This window comes from Cydia pomonella, chromosome 17 (genome assembly GCF_033807575.1).
Source record: "Cydia pomonella isolate Wapato2018A chromosome 17, ilCydPomo1, whole genome shotgun sequence".
NCBI lineage: Eukaryota > Metazoa > Arthropoda > Insecta > Lepidoptera > Tortricidae > Cydia > Cydia pomonella.
This window is the reverse complement of record NC_084719.1, coordinates 10,094,114-10,110,427: the sequence shown is the minus strand read 5'-3', so window position 1 is coordinate 10,110,427 and position 16,314 is coordinate 10,094,114. Positions and strand designations below refer to the sequence as shown.

The window sequence follows — 16,314 nt, the reverse complement described above, 5'->3', positions numbered from 1 at the left end:
CTCTTATAGTTTCGGAAAAAAGTGGCGGTGACATAATCGGACAGACAGACGGACATGACGAATCTATAAGGGTTTCGTTTTTTGCCATTTGGCTACGGAATCCTTAAAAGATTGAGTACACACCTAAATTAGCGTAGTAGACAGGAATGATGATAGCACCGTTCTCTTCGGACATGGGTGTGACTGCGTTGGAGTCGTCTGCGTAGGGCAGGTGCTCCTGCGCGTCCAGATACGTGGAGAGCACCAGCGGCTTGCGGTCGGCGCCCGGCGGGTAGCGCGCGCGCCCGTTGGGCCGGAGCGCCATCTGGTGAGACCCGCGCGACCCGCGCCGCAGGTTGAACGGCGACCCCGGCAGGGATAACGACGCCTGCCACCCACACTTTAGTTAAAACCTACTGCGACGTTAATTGACATACTAATATTGCATTTCATTTATTTAACCACTTTAAATGTTTCAACTGCTTAATACACTTTCCTCAATTCAGATCGAATAGTATTTGAACGATATCACTCTTAACACCTGCAGAGGCTCGAGCATTTGCTAGCTTTTTTCACTTTATATTTTCGGTACTGTACTATTTTACTTTCATGTGCTGATAAACAAAAACTATAGATAGTAATACACAGTTAAGGAAACGCTGAAAAGTAAAGAAAGATAACCAAGGTAAAGAAAATGACATGTGCTTGGAATGGTCTATTGCGCCAACTTACGGAAACAAACTAATTTTATTCGATTTACATTTATTTTGCATATTTTCTGTGAATCAGCGCAATCAGACAAAGTATGTATTCAAATAGCATCTAGAAGGGTGAAATTGGTTAAAAGAGAAACAATATAAGTAAGAAAGTCCTAGGGAAGGGAAGACGAAGGGAGCACAAACACCAACGAGGAGAGAAGGACCAACCTGTGAGCCCTCCCGCAGTGGCCCATATGACAACTGCCCATATTTATTTATGCGTTCTGGGTGGGGGACCTTCAATACACAAACAGAATTTTGAATTTATAATAATCTCCCGCCAAACTAAATTGATCAAGTTTCTAAACATCGACCAAAGGGTAAAAGGACAGAGCGGGCACAGAGACAAATAAAATACTACCTAGAACACAACCAATGAATATGCGAAATAATTTACAGCTGTGAAAGTTGTTCGTTATTTCGCGTGAGAGAAGACTGCCGATACGGTGATACATAAACAGGCAAAAACTCAAGGTAATGCGCGTAGAAGCGAGTTCTTGACAATGAATCAAAGCTTATGTTAATGCGAGGAAACATAACTCATTTTAAAGGTGACTTGGAAACTACAGAAGTGTTGATAATAAGTTAATGAAAATTTGTAACACGTAAAATCAAGTACAATAAGAAACCCTACACGTAACAATTGAATTAAGTACATTACTATATATCCGCACGAAGTTAAGCTTAAGATTAGTTTTTAGGTGTAGTGATCTTATTGCATTTGTGATACGAAAAAATAATAACCAAATAAACATGAGTTAAAGCAACGGTTAGTCAGGTATAACTTTGTTTATTAACACATGAAGTAACGTGGGGTCTACATGCACTTCTGCATACGCCTAGTTCCTAGCTGTGGCTACCTGATGTACGACTCTAAATACGTCTAAAGTCATGAAGACAGTTCTTTTGGTTTTAATTAGCTGATTGTAAGCCTCTGTTTCTAATAATCAAAATTGAGGAATATAAAAACAGACAATTTATATTAATAATTGTATAAAGTTAAATATATTTAGGCCGAACCTACCTCTTTGTCGGCGATTCGTTCTCTTTCAGTCCGGTCTGTCTCAAACACAAACATGGCAAAAGAAACAATCTACCATGACAATAGAGTTTCTCTCTCCAATATTATTCCTTGAGACGTATTACACTCATCAAAGAGCCAGATATTCTTTAGTACTTAATAATTAATAAGTAATTTTGATATATTTCATTATTAAGTGGGCTATAGGATTTATTTACGATATTAATGTATAGTATGAAAAGAAAGAAATATTATTGGAGAATGGGAATTTTTACTAAGACAAAAATACTAGATATTTTTTTTTTAAAGTAACGTTTCATGCTTTTCGCTATTGATATCTATGAACTCAACCGTTTTGATATGCAGGTAGGAAGGTACTTTGTCGAGGAAAAATAAACAATGAATGATAATCATGTTAACAGTTATACATAGCCAATACGTAAGTACTTATGCAAATAATGTACATAGTAAGAGATAATGAAGATGTTACTATCTAAATCTAATTGAGGAACAAATGTATCTACCACACAGATGTTTTGTGAAAATGGAATTGTTAATGGCAACGACATGATAGATTATTGTCAACACATAGCAAAACGTCTAACAGCATGCTTCAAGGCCGAAGCAGTTTTGCCACGATCGATGGATGTAGGTACAATCTAAAAATAAAACAAGTAAACAAAAGTCAGCGACTAACAAAACGATCATGTTTGCAAATATGCAGATGGAGCCTCACGATACCCGAGTATAATTTGACATGAAACCTAGCGATCAGAGGATCTATGTTCTTCAAGCGAGGGAAATCTAAATACTTATGCATCTCTATTTGTTTATTCGTGAGATCAATGTCTTTACAGAAAATCAGTTAAGTATGTACTCATTTTCAGTAAATAAGTACCTACATAATAAAAATCTAGTTTCAATACTACATGTTAATGCACTACGATGTAATATAAGTAGAATGAATTATCATTATTGACGGTTTTCATTAGTTCCACTAATATTGTTTGACAGACATGATAAGTACATTTATTATTTTAGTCGAATAGTCTGAGAGGGTTACTAATTACCACTAATCAGAGGGATCTGTATATTTGCAGGGCACTGGAAATCGTAACAAAGAAATAGACAGTGAAAGTATTGTTAAGCTCAGCAATAGACACAGATAGGTAACAGACAAAAACTTCTCAACTTGAGCTTAAAGTATGTGCTAGAGTCAGATTAAATATTGATTTTGTGATAAGATTTAGAAGAAATAATTGTGCCTTATATTTAGATTTAAGCTTATGTAGTGTGATGCTTCAGCTCAAGTTGGGAAAGAAAATTGTCGCCTGTCAATGACTCGATAGTTCTGTTGTTAGAAGTTCTGCTTGTTAAGCTCAATAAGGAACTTGGTATATTTTGGTCAGTACTAATGAATCATTGACAGCGAGCATTGGGAGTTTCCGACAACTGTAAATGGCCTCCAGCGTGTGGTGTGTCGACATTCACTAGTGTAGTGAACAATGCAAGCTGCCGTGGGAGGCAGGGGAGGCCATGTTAAAGTTGCCGGGCACTGGTAAAGTCGACCATCGGTGACGCGGGACTTGAATCGCGCGGTCGATGTAACACCGGCTTTACCCTTAAAACTGATTTCAAGTTTCCACGCGCAATTAGTCATTAGTGTATCACATCGCTTTAATACCTTGTGGTACTGGAGTACTATACTTATATGTATAGTCCACTTTAGAATGCAATATTGAAGCGACATGGATGCTCGACAACTAATTTTATCTGGAATTAAAGAAATCAGTTTTTTCCACCTTTTCAAACTGGTCCTAAGTTTTACAAAAAATATTTGAAGTTAACATTTTGAAAAATTTTCCTGCAAGCAGACATGTAAGTAATTAACGTAACTTAATCCAAATGTGTTAAGACTAATTTGCAAAGGTGGTAAATACATGCCCTTCATTATACAGCACGGTTGATATAAAGATGTAAATCAGCGGTTGGACTATGACGGTAACTGTAACTGAAAGAGATCATTAGATGTTGCGTTAAAGAGTCCTTGCTGTGTAGTGAGAGGCACGCGTTAGCGTTCAGCGGTCGCGTACTTACCATGCTGACCTTCCTGTGGCGGCGTGCGTCGTGGTGCGAGTCGGGCTTGTGCGCGGGCTGAGTGCTCACCGAGTCCTGGAAGGGGTCGCTTCGCAGCGACATACGCTCGCGCGTGTTGTCGTCCTGCGCGCCGCGCTCCTGGTTCACGAACAGCTCGTAGGACTGACAGGAGAAGTCGGAGGGCGACTTGGCGGGGTGCGCCTGCGCGTACGCGGCCGCCTCGGCCGCCTCCGCCATGTCGCGCGCGTGCGCCTCCCGAGCCTCCGCCTTCTCCGCCCGCGCCTTTGCCTTCTCTTCCGCTTCCTATTATATATAATTACGATATCACACCGAAAACACGGAAAATTAAAAACATCGACTTATATTACAAGGCTTCATGGAAAGTGCATCGATAAAACGTTAATAAATTTACGGGTCACAACATCAAAATTGTACAATTAGTCAAAAAGGCTGATAGCGACTCAAAGACCTCAGTGTTCAGATGGCCGTCTAGCTGGTCGTGATCTGTGTCGTCGTCCACATAGGTGACTACTATACTCGGCGTACTCATGACTCCCTTCTTCGGCTCATCGTCATCCGCATACCCGAGATATCGATACGGACATCGATGATATTGAGCCTGATGTGTGATACATAGGTATCTTAATGTTTGATGCTTTTGATTGTTAGAAATTAATGGTTAGTTATAAATAGTACGATTATAATGACGATTGTAGAGATTAAACTAGAGTCAAGGTCATGAAAGTATACAATACAACCAAAATTTATTTATCATTTCCTATATGTATAGGACAACAAACATAATTATAATCGGTGAAAATACAGTAAAAATATAGAGCTCCTCATTCTGGTTGGAATAAACATTATATTTGGGACAAAAAAATATATCGTAAATTCCGATTGAGTTACGAAAATTCCATACGTTTTCGTAACGGAGTAGATGATTTTGTATAGGACATACGGTGAAATTGCGCTTATCTTGTACAGAATAGGGAACTCTATCTACACACCATATTAATAGATAACAATAAAATAACCCTAAAACCTATGCCCTAACTCACCCTGAGCGCCTCCTCCTCGGCCTGCTCCTCCTCCTCGGCCTTTTTCTGCAGCTCGTCGTAGGACATGGCGACGATGGCCAAGATCAAGTTGACGAGATAGAACGAGCCCAGGAAGATGATCACCACGAAGAAAAGCACGTGCCACGACCCCGCTGACCTTAGCACCTGGAAGTATATGTAAATTTATTTTTCACATCTGCTGCTAGGAGGGATCAAAGTGCCACTTTGTTGTTCTAAGACATTTTTTTTGTATAAAATATTAATACAATAAACAAAAATCATCCAATTTAAACCAATTGAGAAACAACCCTTGGATATTAATCTGGGAATAAATGGTCAGTCTATTGAAGAAGTTAGTGAGTTCAAACTCTTAGGGATAACAGTAGATACTAGTGTTAACTGGAAAAGCCAGATTCAAAATGTAAAAACTAAACTATCACGGTTTGTCTATGCGCTAAATATTCTAAAAAGAAACACAACTGAAACTGCTCTAACAGCATATTTTGCATATGCGTATGCGTGGCTCCGCTATGGTGTGGTTTTGTGGTGCTCTAGTACTGACGCCAATGATTTGTTTATAATGCAAAAGAAATGCGTCCGTATTCTGACAAACACACGAATACCAAACCGCTGTCGTCCGCATTTCGTAAAACATAGGTTACTTACGTTACCATGTATATATATATATATATATATATATATATATATATACATTCCCTATTCTGTACTTTTTGTAAGAAACCATTCGGAATTGTTTAAAACCAAAGGAGAAGTATGCATAACTAATAGTAGGTCTAAAAATCAGCTAGCCGTACCAAATACCAAGTTGGCTATGTGCAGAAAGGGGCCTTATTACCAATGTATTCAAATTACAAATAAACTCCCCGACAGTATAAAACGAGAACCGTATGACAAAAAATTTAAAAATACTCTTAAAAAGCTCCTTTTAGAGAAAGCATACTATACAATAGACGAATTTCTAAATGACCAAACACTGAAATAATGCTATGTACTTGCCATTAATTAAATTTTATATTAATTAAATTTTATTATAATATTATTGTAAGTATATTCATCGACATTCTTGCAATATCTAAAATCACGCTATAGTTAATTAATATTAACCATGTTGCTTATTATTTTAATCTATTAATAAAATAACCTTGACATTTAATATTTACCATCATTATTTTATTAATTTTATAAACGAACTTCACATTTTATATCTTATATTGCATAAACGTCGATAAAATATAACGTTATAAATATAGATTTCGTTGCCATAAGTATTAAATACCTAGACTTAAGACATATTGAGTGCCCTTACAGGGTGTCATGTACCTACCATCTTCAAATTCTAATACGAGTACCTAATGTATAATGAGCATGACTGCAATACAATAAAGAATAATAAAGAATACAATGAAATATATGAAAATAAATAAATGTAAACAAATATCAGTTATATATTTACTAATAATTTAGAACTGATTTTGATTGCCATTGCTGCCCGACGTCATATCCAAGGGACTAAGGGGCTAATCAACATATATCGAATTTTTGGGGTCAAAGTTTATTGAGGAGTAGGGAGTTTTTATAACGATCGCATATCACTCGTGTGGTCCTTTTAAGAAACTCACTTCGTACTTTTCTTAAACCCACACTTGTGTTTTAATGCCTTTCATTATGTAGCAGTCACATAAACTACTATTACCGTGTTCTGACGCAACTAATTCCAAATTAAAATTAGTTATTCAGCTGGATATGAAATAGTAACATTTCTTATTCGTACTCGTTCTTATTTCTTGTTCGTACATGTATGAGCGCGGGCGAGACGCACGTTAACTAAATAACATGATTCAAATATAATTCTGATGTCAGTGTACGTTCGAATTGAACAAAATTCGAATGTGATACGATGACCGACACGAGGTGCACATGCACGTTAAGATGAGATTTTTAGTTCTAATGCGGCTAACGTTTTCGCTACAACAACAACTTACAAAAAAGCGGCCAAGTGCGAGTCGGACTCGCCCATGAAGGGTTCCGTATCATTATGACGTATTAAAAAAAAAACTACTTACTAGATCTCGTTCAAACCAATTTTCTGTAAAACTAAAAAAAAAATTTTTTAGTCCGGTAATGTACATAATAGTACATTACGATATAAGTGCGAAAAATAGGAAATTCGAAACGAGTGGCGATAAATTAAAACACGACCGAAGGGAGTGTTTTAAATCGACACGAGTTGCGAATTACCTATTCGCACATGTATCGTACAACGTTTTACAGTACATATGGCCCTTTAAATGTTCGACACAGTAACGTAATATGCTACTTCTCGCACTAGTGCTATAAAGTAGCCCCATATGTACTGTAATATATATTTTTTAGTTTTATCATTCTCTTATGATCTTCTTTAGATGTTACGGGAGGGGGGGGGGACACATTTTACCAATTTGAAAGTGACTCTCGCGCAAACTCTTTAATTTTTTTCTAAACTCGAGTTTAGAAAAAAATTGTGTTAAAAACCTCAATATCATTTTTGAAGACCTATCCATAGATATCCCACACGTATGGGTTTGATGAAAAAAAATGTTATTTAATTTTATGACGTATAAAAAAACTACTTAATAGATCTCGTTCAAACCAATTTTCGGTGGAAGTTTGCAACATATATTTTTTTTAGTTTTATCATTTTCTTATTTTAAAAGTTACGGGGGGGGGGGGGGGGGGGCACACATTTTACCACTTTGGAAGTGTCTCTCGCGCAAACTATTCAGTTTAGAAAAAAATGATATTAAAAACCTCAATATCATTTTTGAAGACCTATCCAGATACCCCACACGTATGGGTTTGATAAAAAAAATTGAGTTTCAGTTCTAAGTATGGGGAACCCCAAAAAAAATTTTTTTTTTCTATTTTTGTGTAAAAATCTTAATGCGGTTCATAATATACATTTACTCCACAATCTTTATTTCATAATACAGATATACAATTTACAGTAAAAAAACCTCCCCAAAATCACCCGCCTCCGGAAAACTCCCCAAAATGCTAGCGACATTCCCCCTCTGAATAGCCAAGCCTAGCCTCTGGGCAAAGAACGAGCCTGCCCTAGGGTCGCCCGAGACGCCTACCAGTCGAACCGACACTTCCTTAACAACTTTTTTGGTGTCGGTCGACCAAGGACCCAATGTTTCCATTGCAAGCGCCGCAAACTCGTATTCGTTCGTTAAGAATGCATACTTGCGGCTTGAGTGTCTGTGCCTGGTCCGCAGCCGTCCCAGGCTTTCGAGCAGATCCCTCAACAAGGGATACATCTACTTACTAAGTTTGAACAGTATAGTTCTTATAGTTTCGGAAACAAGTGGCTGTGACATAAACGGACAGACAGACGGACATGACGAATCTATAAGGGTTCCGTTTTTTGCCATTTGGCTACGGAACCCTAAAAACTACGGACTACGGCGTAGCACTCGTAGGACGCTTGTACACTGGCATGCCAGTTCGAGAGTAAAACTGACATCAGAATGATATCTAAATGATGTCATTTAGTTATCGTGCATTTCGCTCGTACTTGTCCGTACATGTATTGTACTGTGAGATAATTTCATCCATTTTTTTACGAAGTAAATGTGTTTTTTGACGTGATGTTGCAATAAAATTAATTAAACCAAACATCATGTTAAGGTGATTTCAAATTCATAGCCGTAATTGAAATAATAAAGGTTAGTAGAGTTGCAGGCATTACTCACCAGTTGGTAGAGGTTCTCCCAATAGTCCTGCGTCATGAGGCGGAAGGCGGAGAGGAAGGCCCAGCCGAAGGTGTCGAAGCTGGTGTAGCCGTAGTTGGGGTTCGGCCCGTAGCCTTGCAGGCAGATGTAGCCCGGCTCGCATTGACTGGTACAAAATATCACGTTTAGAAACAACATTATATATATAGCACGCGCATTATAGTTCGTGTCATCCGCGATGACGCGCAGATTTGTCAAATCTAACCTTTAATAACATGAACATACGAGTCAAGGCACGCGTTATCGTGAATGACACGATTTATATATTGCTGTCTCGCCGATGATGCGGTGCTCGATGCCAATGTGCGAGCGGGACAGAAATATAAGTGCGCGCATATTGCGCATGCGATAGAGATAGGTAATCGTGGGTCAAAGTATGAAATTCTTAATGTTTAGCGTCTTTACTTTAGTTATGTTTTTGTAATTGATGTAGGTGTTGAGAATTAATTATGTACGAGTATATGCCGTAGAACTCTACATTATTTAACATCAGAGTATTAATGTCTCCTTTTTTAGGGTTCCGTAGTCAACTAGGAACCCTTATAGTTTTTTATGAAATATATCTCTTGCAAAATAGTTTCAATTTTAAAGTAAAAACCAAGGGAAACTCTCTTTTTTGCCTATTCCATGGCCAGTAAATAACCATTTATTCGTTTTACATTAGGTAAAAATCAAGACTAATTTACCCAGCTCCCGAAGAATTCCCGCACAGCGGATAATCCCCGTTCTCGCCTGCATACCAATTTGCTGTAAACAAATTGAAATAATATTTAAGAACAGTCGTATAAGGCAGTTTACCATCAAAAGGAAACTTTTTGTCGGTTGTTAACATGGCGCTACTGGCATGGCGCAGTTAGTAATCGCCCTTATCGACCAAAAAACTGACTAGTGGATTTAAAAATATTTGGTTTTGACTAACATTTATAGGTACCTAAGTTAATGTGTACTCGTAGTTCTATACTTAATTACGTTATACGTTAATTAACTAATTCAATGGCAGAAACTACTTAAATCAAGTGCATAAAGAGCATTCGTAACAAATTTTACAGTACTACTTTTCCGCACTAGTGCGTAAATTAGCACATTATGTAACTATGTCGAAAATTTAAAGGGTCATATGTACTGAAAAACGTTGTACGATACATGTGCGATTCCCTTCGGTCGTGTTTTAATTTATCGCCACTCGTTACGAATTTCCTATTTTTCGCACTTGTATCGTAAATAACTATTAATCAATATTACGCAACAGTAGTAAGTGGGTATCTACAGTCAAGGTTCAGACAATGTGTCAAAAATATGTATACACTACCTTAATGTATGAGCAATACGGTTGTGTATACATATTTTTGGCACTTTATTCGTGTCGATATTATTTTTTCTTTGGACTTAATGTTGGCAGCATAAAAGCAACGAATGTATATTATACCCTAAGCCGTCCAAAGGCCTATAAAAAGGTTTCCCTTTCCATTCTAATTTTAATATCTGTTTTTAAAAATCGAAATTGCGTTTGTCTTGCCAAATTTTGGTGTCTGGGCGGCAAGAGGTTAAGAAAACTTTTTTTCTATACAAAATGTTTCTTACTTTCGTTCTGACAAAACCTCTCCCAGTTCTCATCGGTGAGATTGCCCCACGAGCCGTCCTCCGGAAACACCTTGACGCACTTCTGCGTCAGCACCCCCATGTAAATCTGCAGCCCCATCAGTGCGAACACCGACAGCGAGAACATCGTCAGGATGATCACGTCCCGAAGGTTCTTCACCGATTCTATCACGGCGCCCACGATGGTCTTCAAACCTGCCGGATACTTCCATGTATAGTAATGTTTAAACTAGTATTCATTATAATCATCTAAAACTATAATACTTCGCGCGTTTAATGATGATAAATATGACAGTTTATTTAAATATGGAGCAAGTGTCATGTAAAATGTTTGTAGACTTTTTTTAGAAATATAACACAATAATTTATTTAGAAATGTAATCATTCAAGTAATTAAAATACGGTAATAATAACATATATCTTCAATTATTTTTTAAATTAAGTCTATCTAAAAGCGACTTGGGGGAACTGTCATAAGGATCATGGTTCGACGCGTGAAGATTAAAGCTACTTCTAAACATTTAGGCTATTTACTAGTATAAAGTATTTTACTAAAAAAAGAATGGCTAAAGTGAGATTGTGTGAACTAAAGACAAGTACGTGCCCTTGTTTTAGCAGTAATGCGAGCATTAAAACCCACGTCGAGCGTATATATGCTTTTTCCTACATGCCGCAACCTGCATTACTTGTATTTAGGTAGATATATAGGAATTAGATTAGCGATACCATAAAACCGTTCAACTGTGATCCAAAACTAACTGAATTATATTCGTTTGTTTAAGATAATTAACCGTAGGTATGAGGTGCATCTTACTTAGGTAATATATTAGCAAAAATAAATGCTTCTATTCCCATCTGTGCTCGGCAGGAGAAATGGAAATACACCAAAATATAAGTATATTTGTATTGGAACTTCTTAAATGACGACGACATGGAATTGAATTTGCATATTCAAGTGTATAAATAACCTTACACAATAAGACAGTAGGGACCTTTGTAGGTAAATAGGTATGTATTCATAAAAAATCCTTTTGGGCGAAAGTGTTTTGGAAGTCATACATGATGATGAAAGGTAATAAACTGGAAACTCGTATACATCAGACCATCCAGCCAGTGCCATTTAATAATATTAATGTCCAAAAACGACAGGGACACGCCGTCTGTAAAACGGTGTCTTGCCGTACAGCGTTTGGCCGTCGACAGATTGAAGCTCAAGGCGCACGTCTTTATAATAAAATCAATAATTTAATCGCAATTTATAGCGTAACAGGGCGGGAAGTCAAAATTAAACTAGAGAACTGGCTAAAAAATTTAACATACAATAAGACTGAAAACCTTCTCGTTAGAATATCATTGGCAAAGGCAACTACCTAACATAATTAGTGTATTCCTAAATAACTATTTATAGAAATAAGTTTAATGATATGTATATTATCTTAGTGCAACAGCATAACCAAAAATATTGTTACGACATCGAATTTGGATGAACTCTAGCCCCTAGGGCACAGGTGCTTACTTAGTTTAGGGGTCGAAAGTTTGATTACCCCATACTGCTGTTTGTACAAACTCTTGTGTACTGTGTTCTTTATGTAACGTGCTCTTTTATGTACATTAAAGTTATATTATTTGACGTCCATAAGCGCATTATCTATATACATATATAAATTTCACGTTTCCTGACTGATTTACTAATCAACGCAGAGCCGAACTATAAAGTGTACAAGAGCTAAGTAGCGATTTCGAGAAATTTAACCCTCAATGCGGTGAAAAAGCGGTTGAAAGTTTGTATGGAGATCAAAAAAATTTTGAGTGCGGGACTTGAAACTTTGCATAAAGACATATTGTTAAAATTAAAGAAAAGTTAATTCAGCGTTTTAAAAATTCATCCCCTAAAAGGGTTAAATAGAGTTTGTTTGGGGTTCAAAATTTAGTTTAACCTAGGAACTTGAAACTTTGTAAACAGATATTTGATTAAGTAAACGAATTTCCGCGTTTTTTTTTTTTATTCATCCTTCAAGGTGGTGAAAAAGGGATTGAAAGTTTGTATGGAGATCAAACATTTTTGTGAGTGCGGGACTTGAAACGTTGTATCACGGCATATTATTAGAATGCAAGAAAAGTCATTTCAGCGTTTTTAAAAATTCATCCCCAAAATGGGTTAAAAAGGGGTTGACAATTTGTATGAGGTTTAAAATTTAACTTAAGCTAGGAACTTGAAACTTCGTAAATTGGTACTTCATTAAAATAGAAGAAAACGATTTTAACCGTTTTTGAAAATTCATCCCCCAAGGTAGTGAAAAAGGGGTTAAAAGTTTGCATGGAGGTCAAAATTTTTTTTGAGTGCGGAACTTGAAACTTTGTATATTGGCATATTATTAGAAAAAAACAAAAAAATATTATTATTATATCTCCTTGGATTTCACGGGCCTTTGATAGGCTTGCGTGGGGATATAGAACCTACACCTAGAGGCCCCTTGGAGAGATTTAATGTCATGTAGAACGGCTGCTGGAACCCGTTCACAGGCGCAACAATAGTTACCCATGAACCGGTCGCAGCATGCATTGGGACTATTGTAGAAAAAGTGAACCGTAAAACGGTCTATGGATTGAAGTTTGGGTGGACAATGAGACTGGGTTATTTCAAAGACGTCCGGACACCTGCCATTACAATGTTTTCACTAGTTGTCGAGGCAGGCGGTGACTCGCCGCCCACTAGATGGGCCCCTGAAACTGCCGTGTCGAAGACGACCAGGAGCAACACCGGTGTGAGCGGCTCAGGGGTGTCAAGAGGTGTATGCCGCTTTCTACCCAGTGGCTGATATCAGCCACTGTGCCAACTCGCGTCTTATGCAAATTTTCACTTCCACCCCTGGAGCATTTACCTCTAACGACTCCTCTCTGGACGGCCAATGAAGGCAATTTATTATTATTATTATTTAGTTTTAGACAGGCAGCTGATGCTGGTACGTCTAAATCAGAGTTCACTTAGCACGATTTCACTATTTAGATAGTTTGTCAGAGGGTAATTTGTTCCAGGCATTTACTATTCGGTTTGCAATAAAGTTTTTGCTGATATTTGTTTTATGCTTTGTTGTTACTAGTTTAAGATAATGTCCTCTTGTGCGCGTGTTTGGATTTCAAGTGAAGAGGTCGCTTAGTTCTGGACAGTCGTAGTATCCGTGAATTATTTTGAACGTCTCGATCAAGTCGCCATGTTCACGCCTTTTTTGTAGTGTTGTCAGACCCATATATATATATTTCAGCGTTTTAAAAATATCTTCTCCTAAAAGGGTTAAATAGGGGTTGAAAGTTCGAATCCATTACATATGCTTTAAAACTTCATAGAAAAACATAATGTAAGATTAAAAAAAGTTATTTTAACGTTCTTGATACTTCAACCCCTAAAAAGGGGTTAAAAAGGGGATAGAAGTTTATATATGGTACAAGTTTTCTTTTAAGCTAGGAACTTGAAACTTGGTAAACGGGCATTACCTCTATATTCAAATAGACAAAAACTGATACACATCACCTTTTTTGAAAATTCATTCCCTAAGTTAGTGAAAAAAGGGTTGTAAGTTTGCATCGGGAACATTTTTTTTTTTTTAAATAGTGATCTTGAAATATCGTAAAAAGACACAATAATAGGAAACAAGAAAAGTGATTTCAGCGTTTTCAGAAATTAAGTCCCCAGGGGAGTTAAAATGGCGTTTATTGAAAGTTTGTATTAATCCCGAAAATTGGTGAAAAAAGGGTTTAAAGTTTGTATTCGATTGATGGAATAATGGACTTGAAAATATTCTTAGGGGAGTGAGAGGGATTATATCGAGACCAATTTTTTTACTTAGGGTCTTGAAACTTCGTAGGTTGTGTCAGACAAATCTCATGCGTTGTATAATTATTAACAAGTGATTAACCGTCCCTACTGCTACCTTTTGCTGCATAATGTTCGATGCTCATGTATATAACCACCAACATACAAATCCACGCGTATGAAGTCGCGGGCAACAGCTAGTAATATAATATGCCTACTTGAAAAATAAACTATCTTTATCTTTACCTTATTCGCGATTTTCTTGGTTTTGGTAGCAGCTATCATTGGAACAATGATAACAACGTCTATTATATAGATTGAAGTGCTACAGTTTTCGCCAAATTTTATCCGAAACATTTTATAATAATAATGTATGAAGTAAATTTATTTGAATGTAATTTAAATTCATAGCTCATTTTAAATGAAATAATGGAATAACACAAGGCTCCAAATGATTCTGGGACTTGAGGAGGAGGATAAAACATAATAGTGTTCCTTATTGGTCTTGAAACATCAACGATCCCATTTTAGCCAGACTAGTTACGCTAATAGTAGCTAGGTAGTTATAAATGGAATTACCCGGCACGATGGCCACAGTCTTCAACGCTCGCAGTACCCTGAACGTTCTGAGAGCGGCCAGGTTGCCGAGATCTATCCCCATCGTCACATAACTGCAAACAATACCCGCAACAACAACATCTACATTATTAACACTACTACCACTCTAAATTTCATCTATTCTTACTTCACGTAAACTAGACTTTAATCCTGTACAAAAACTAGAAACGTTAATATCTTGCTAGATAAGAGCTATTCAATGTCTTTCGATAACAATTACAAAAAGTAGGTAAACAGTCATCTAAAGAACTATAATTTAACAAGACTTCAAAGGAATGAGAAAAATCTACTTTCAAACTGTTTTAAGTAACCGTATGCTACGTAATTGAATAAATTGTCTACTACTCACGCTAAAGCTATAACTACGAAGTCAAGCCAATTCCATGCATCTCTAAGGTATGTGAATGGCTGCAGAATGAAACCCCTGGCCATTACTTTCACCGCCGATTCAAACGTGTAGATTCCGGTAAAGATAACTCTGTAAAAATTCACCTCCACTGTGGAATGTCGCTCAAAAGAACAGATATTGTAATTCAGAATATCATTAAGCTTAGGCGACACTAATGGAAGTTCTGTATTTGAACTTGTCGAAATGAAGGGAGTGAGTCACAAAACAGTTTTCTAAATACGATAAATATGATTAGTTAGTATCTATATAGGTAAGTGTAAACGAAGGATATGTCAAGTATGTACATGTACAGTTGTATGATGGTAAAAAATATACATAATATTACTCGTAGGGAGCAAAACATTAGTAGAAAAAATGCTTAAAAATGGTATTTTTCATGAATCCAACCAGAAAAAGTTACTTAGTCGTTGTATGTAATTGTGTTATAATAAGGGAAAATATTAATCATAAGGTCTGTTTTTGCTATGTAACGTAATTTGAGAACGAGCCCATTGTGTAAACATCTAAAACTATTTATAAATGTAACTGAATCATATCAAGTAAGGTCTCGTAACATATATAATTTATATTTACCAATACCGTATAAGTACAATATCTAATACATGTTACTTCCGATAATCTAATAAATTAATTCGGTTACTAGCTGATTATAAATCTATTAATTTTGAAACTAGCGTGCAAACTACTAATTATAGTCTCTAATGTAAACCTAATAATATGAATATAGTCCGATTATGTATCAAAGACTGTCAAAAACATATAACCCTGGATGGTCGGTATAGGTAAACTAGTTGGATAGAAAAAATATGATAGGAGAGAAGGTATACTCACTCAGTACTTTCGACGGTAGGCGTTGTAGGCATTATCATAAGAATGCAGTTGACTAAGATAGTAGTAATAATAAACAAGGAGAACAAAGGGTGCACTAGAATGTATATCGCCACTCTTCTTATAGGGTTGAATGGATCCAGTATCCATAAGGCATTGGTGGCAGAAAACCTGAAGATATCTTTACCCTTGCTTATGACTACGAAGGTCTGAAACAAAGGAATTACACGCATTAAATAATATTTGCGGAGCTGACTTTAATATTTCTACAACTGGATCTGAGTTATTTCAGCTAACTACAGGTCTGTTATCGATAGGTAAATAAACTGTCTATAAATA

At 36.7% G+C, this 16,314-nt stretch overlaps 1 protein-coding gene across 29 annotated transcripts in view; it reads right to left on the bottom strand.

Moving 5' to 3' along the window:
• The window catches only part of LOC133526787 (sodium channel protein para), a 108,160-nt gene that overhangs the window by 21,646 nt on the left and 70,200 nt on the right, over positions 1-16,314 (bottom strand). For 12 of the 29 annotated variants that reach the window (XM_061863547.1, XM_061863551.1, XM_061863546.1 and 9 more), the window contains 9 exons: positions 15,979-16,184; positions 15,088-15,216; positions 14,700-14,791; positions 10,292-10,504; positions 9,397-9,457; positions 8,672-8,816; positions 4,917-5,081; positions 3,856-4,158; positions 124-367 (listed from right to left, as the gene is read on the bottom strand). In XM_061863547.1, coding sequence (XP_061719531.1) covers positions 124-367; positions 3,856-4,158; positions 4,917-5,081; positions 8,672-8,816; positions 9,397-9,457; positions 10,292-10,504; positions 14,700-14,791; positions 15,088-15,216; positions 15,979-16,184 — 1,558 coding nt within the window. Of the gene's footprint in view, positions 1-123; positions 368-905; positions 975-3,855; positions 4,159-4,916; positions 5,082-8,671; positions 8,817-9,396; positions 9,458-10,291; positions 10,505-14,699; positions 14,792-15,087; positions 15,217-15,978; positions 16,185-16,314 lie in introns of all 29 variants that reach the window. The other 17 variants (XM_061863538.1, XM_061863539.1, XM_061863540.1 and 14 more) reach the window with 2 other exon arrangements.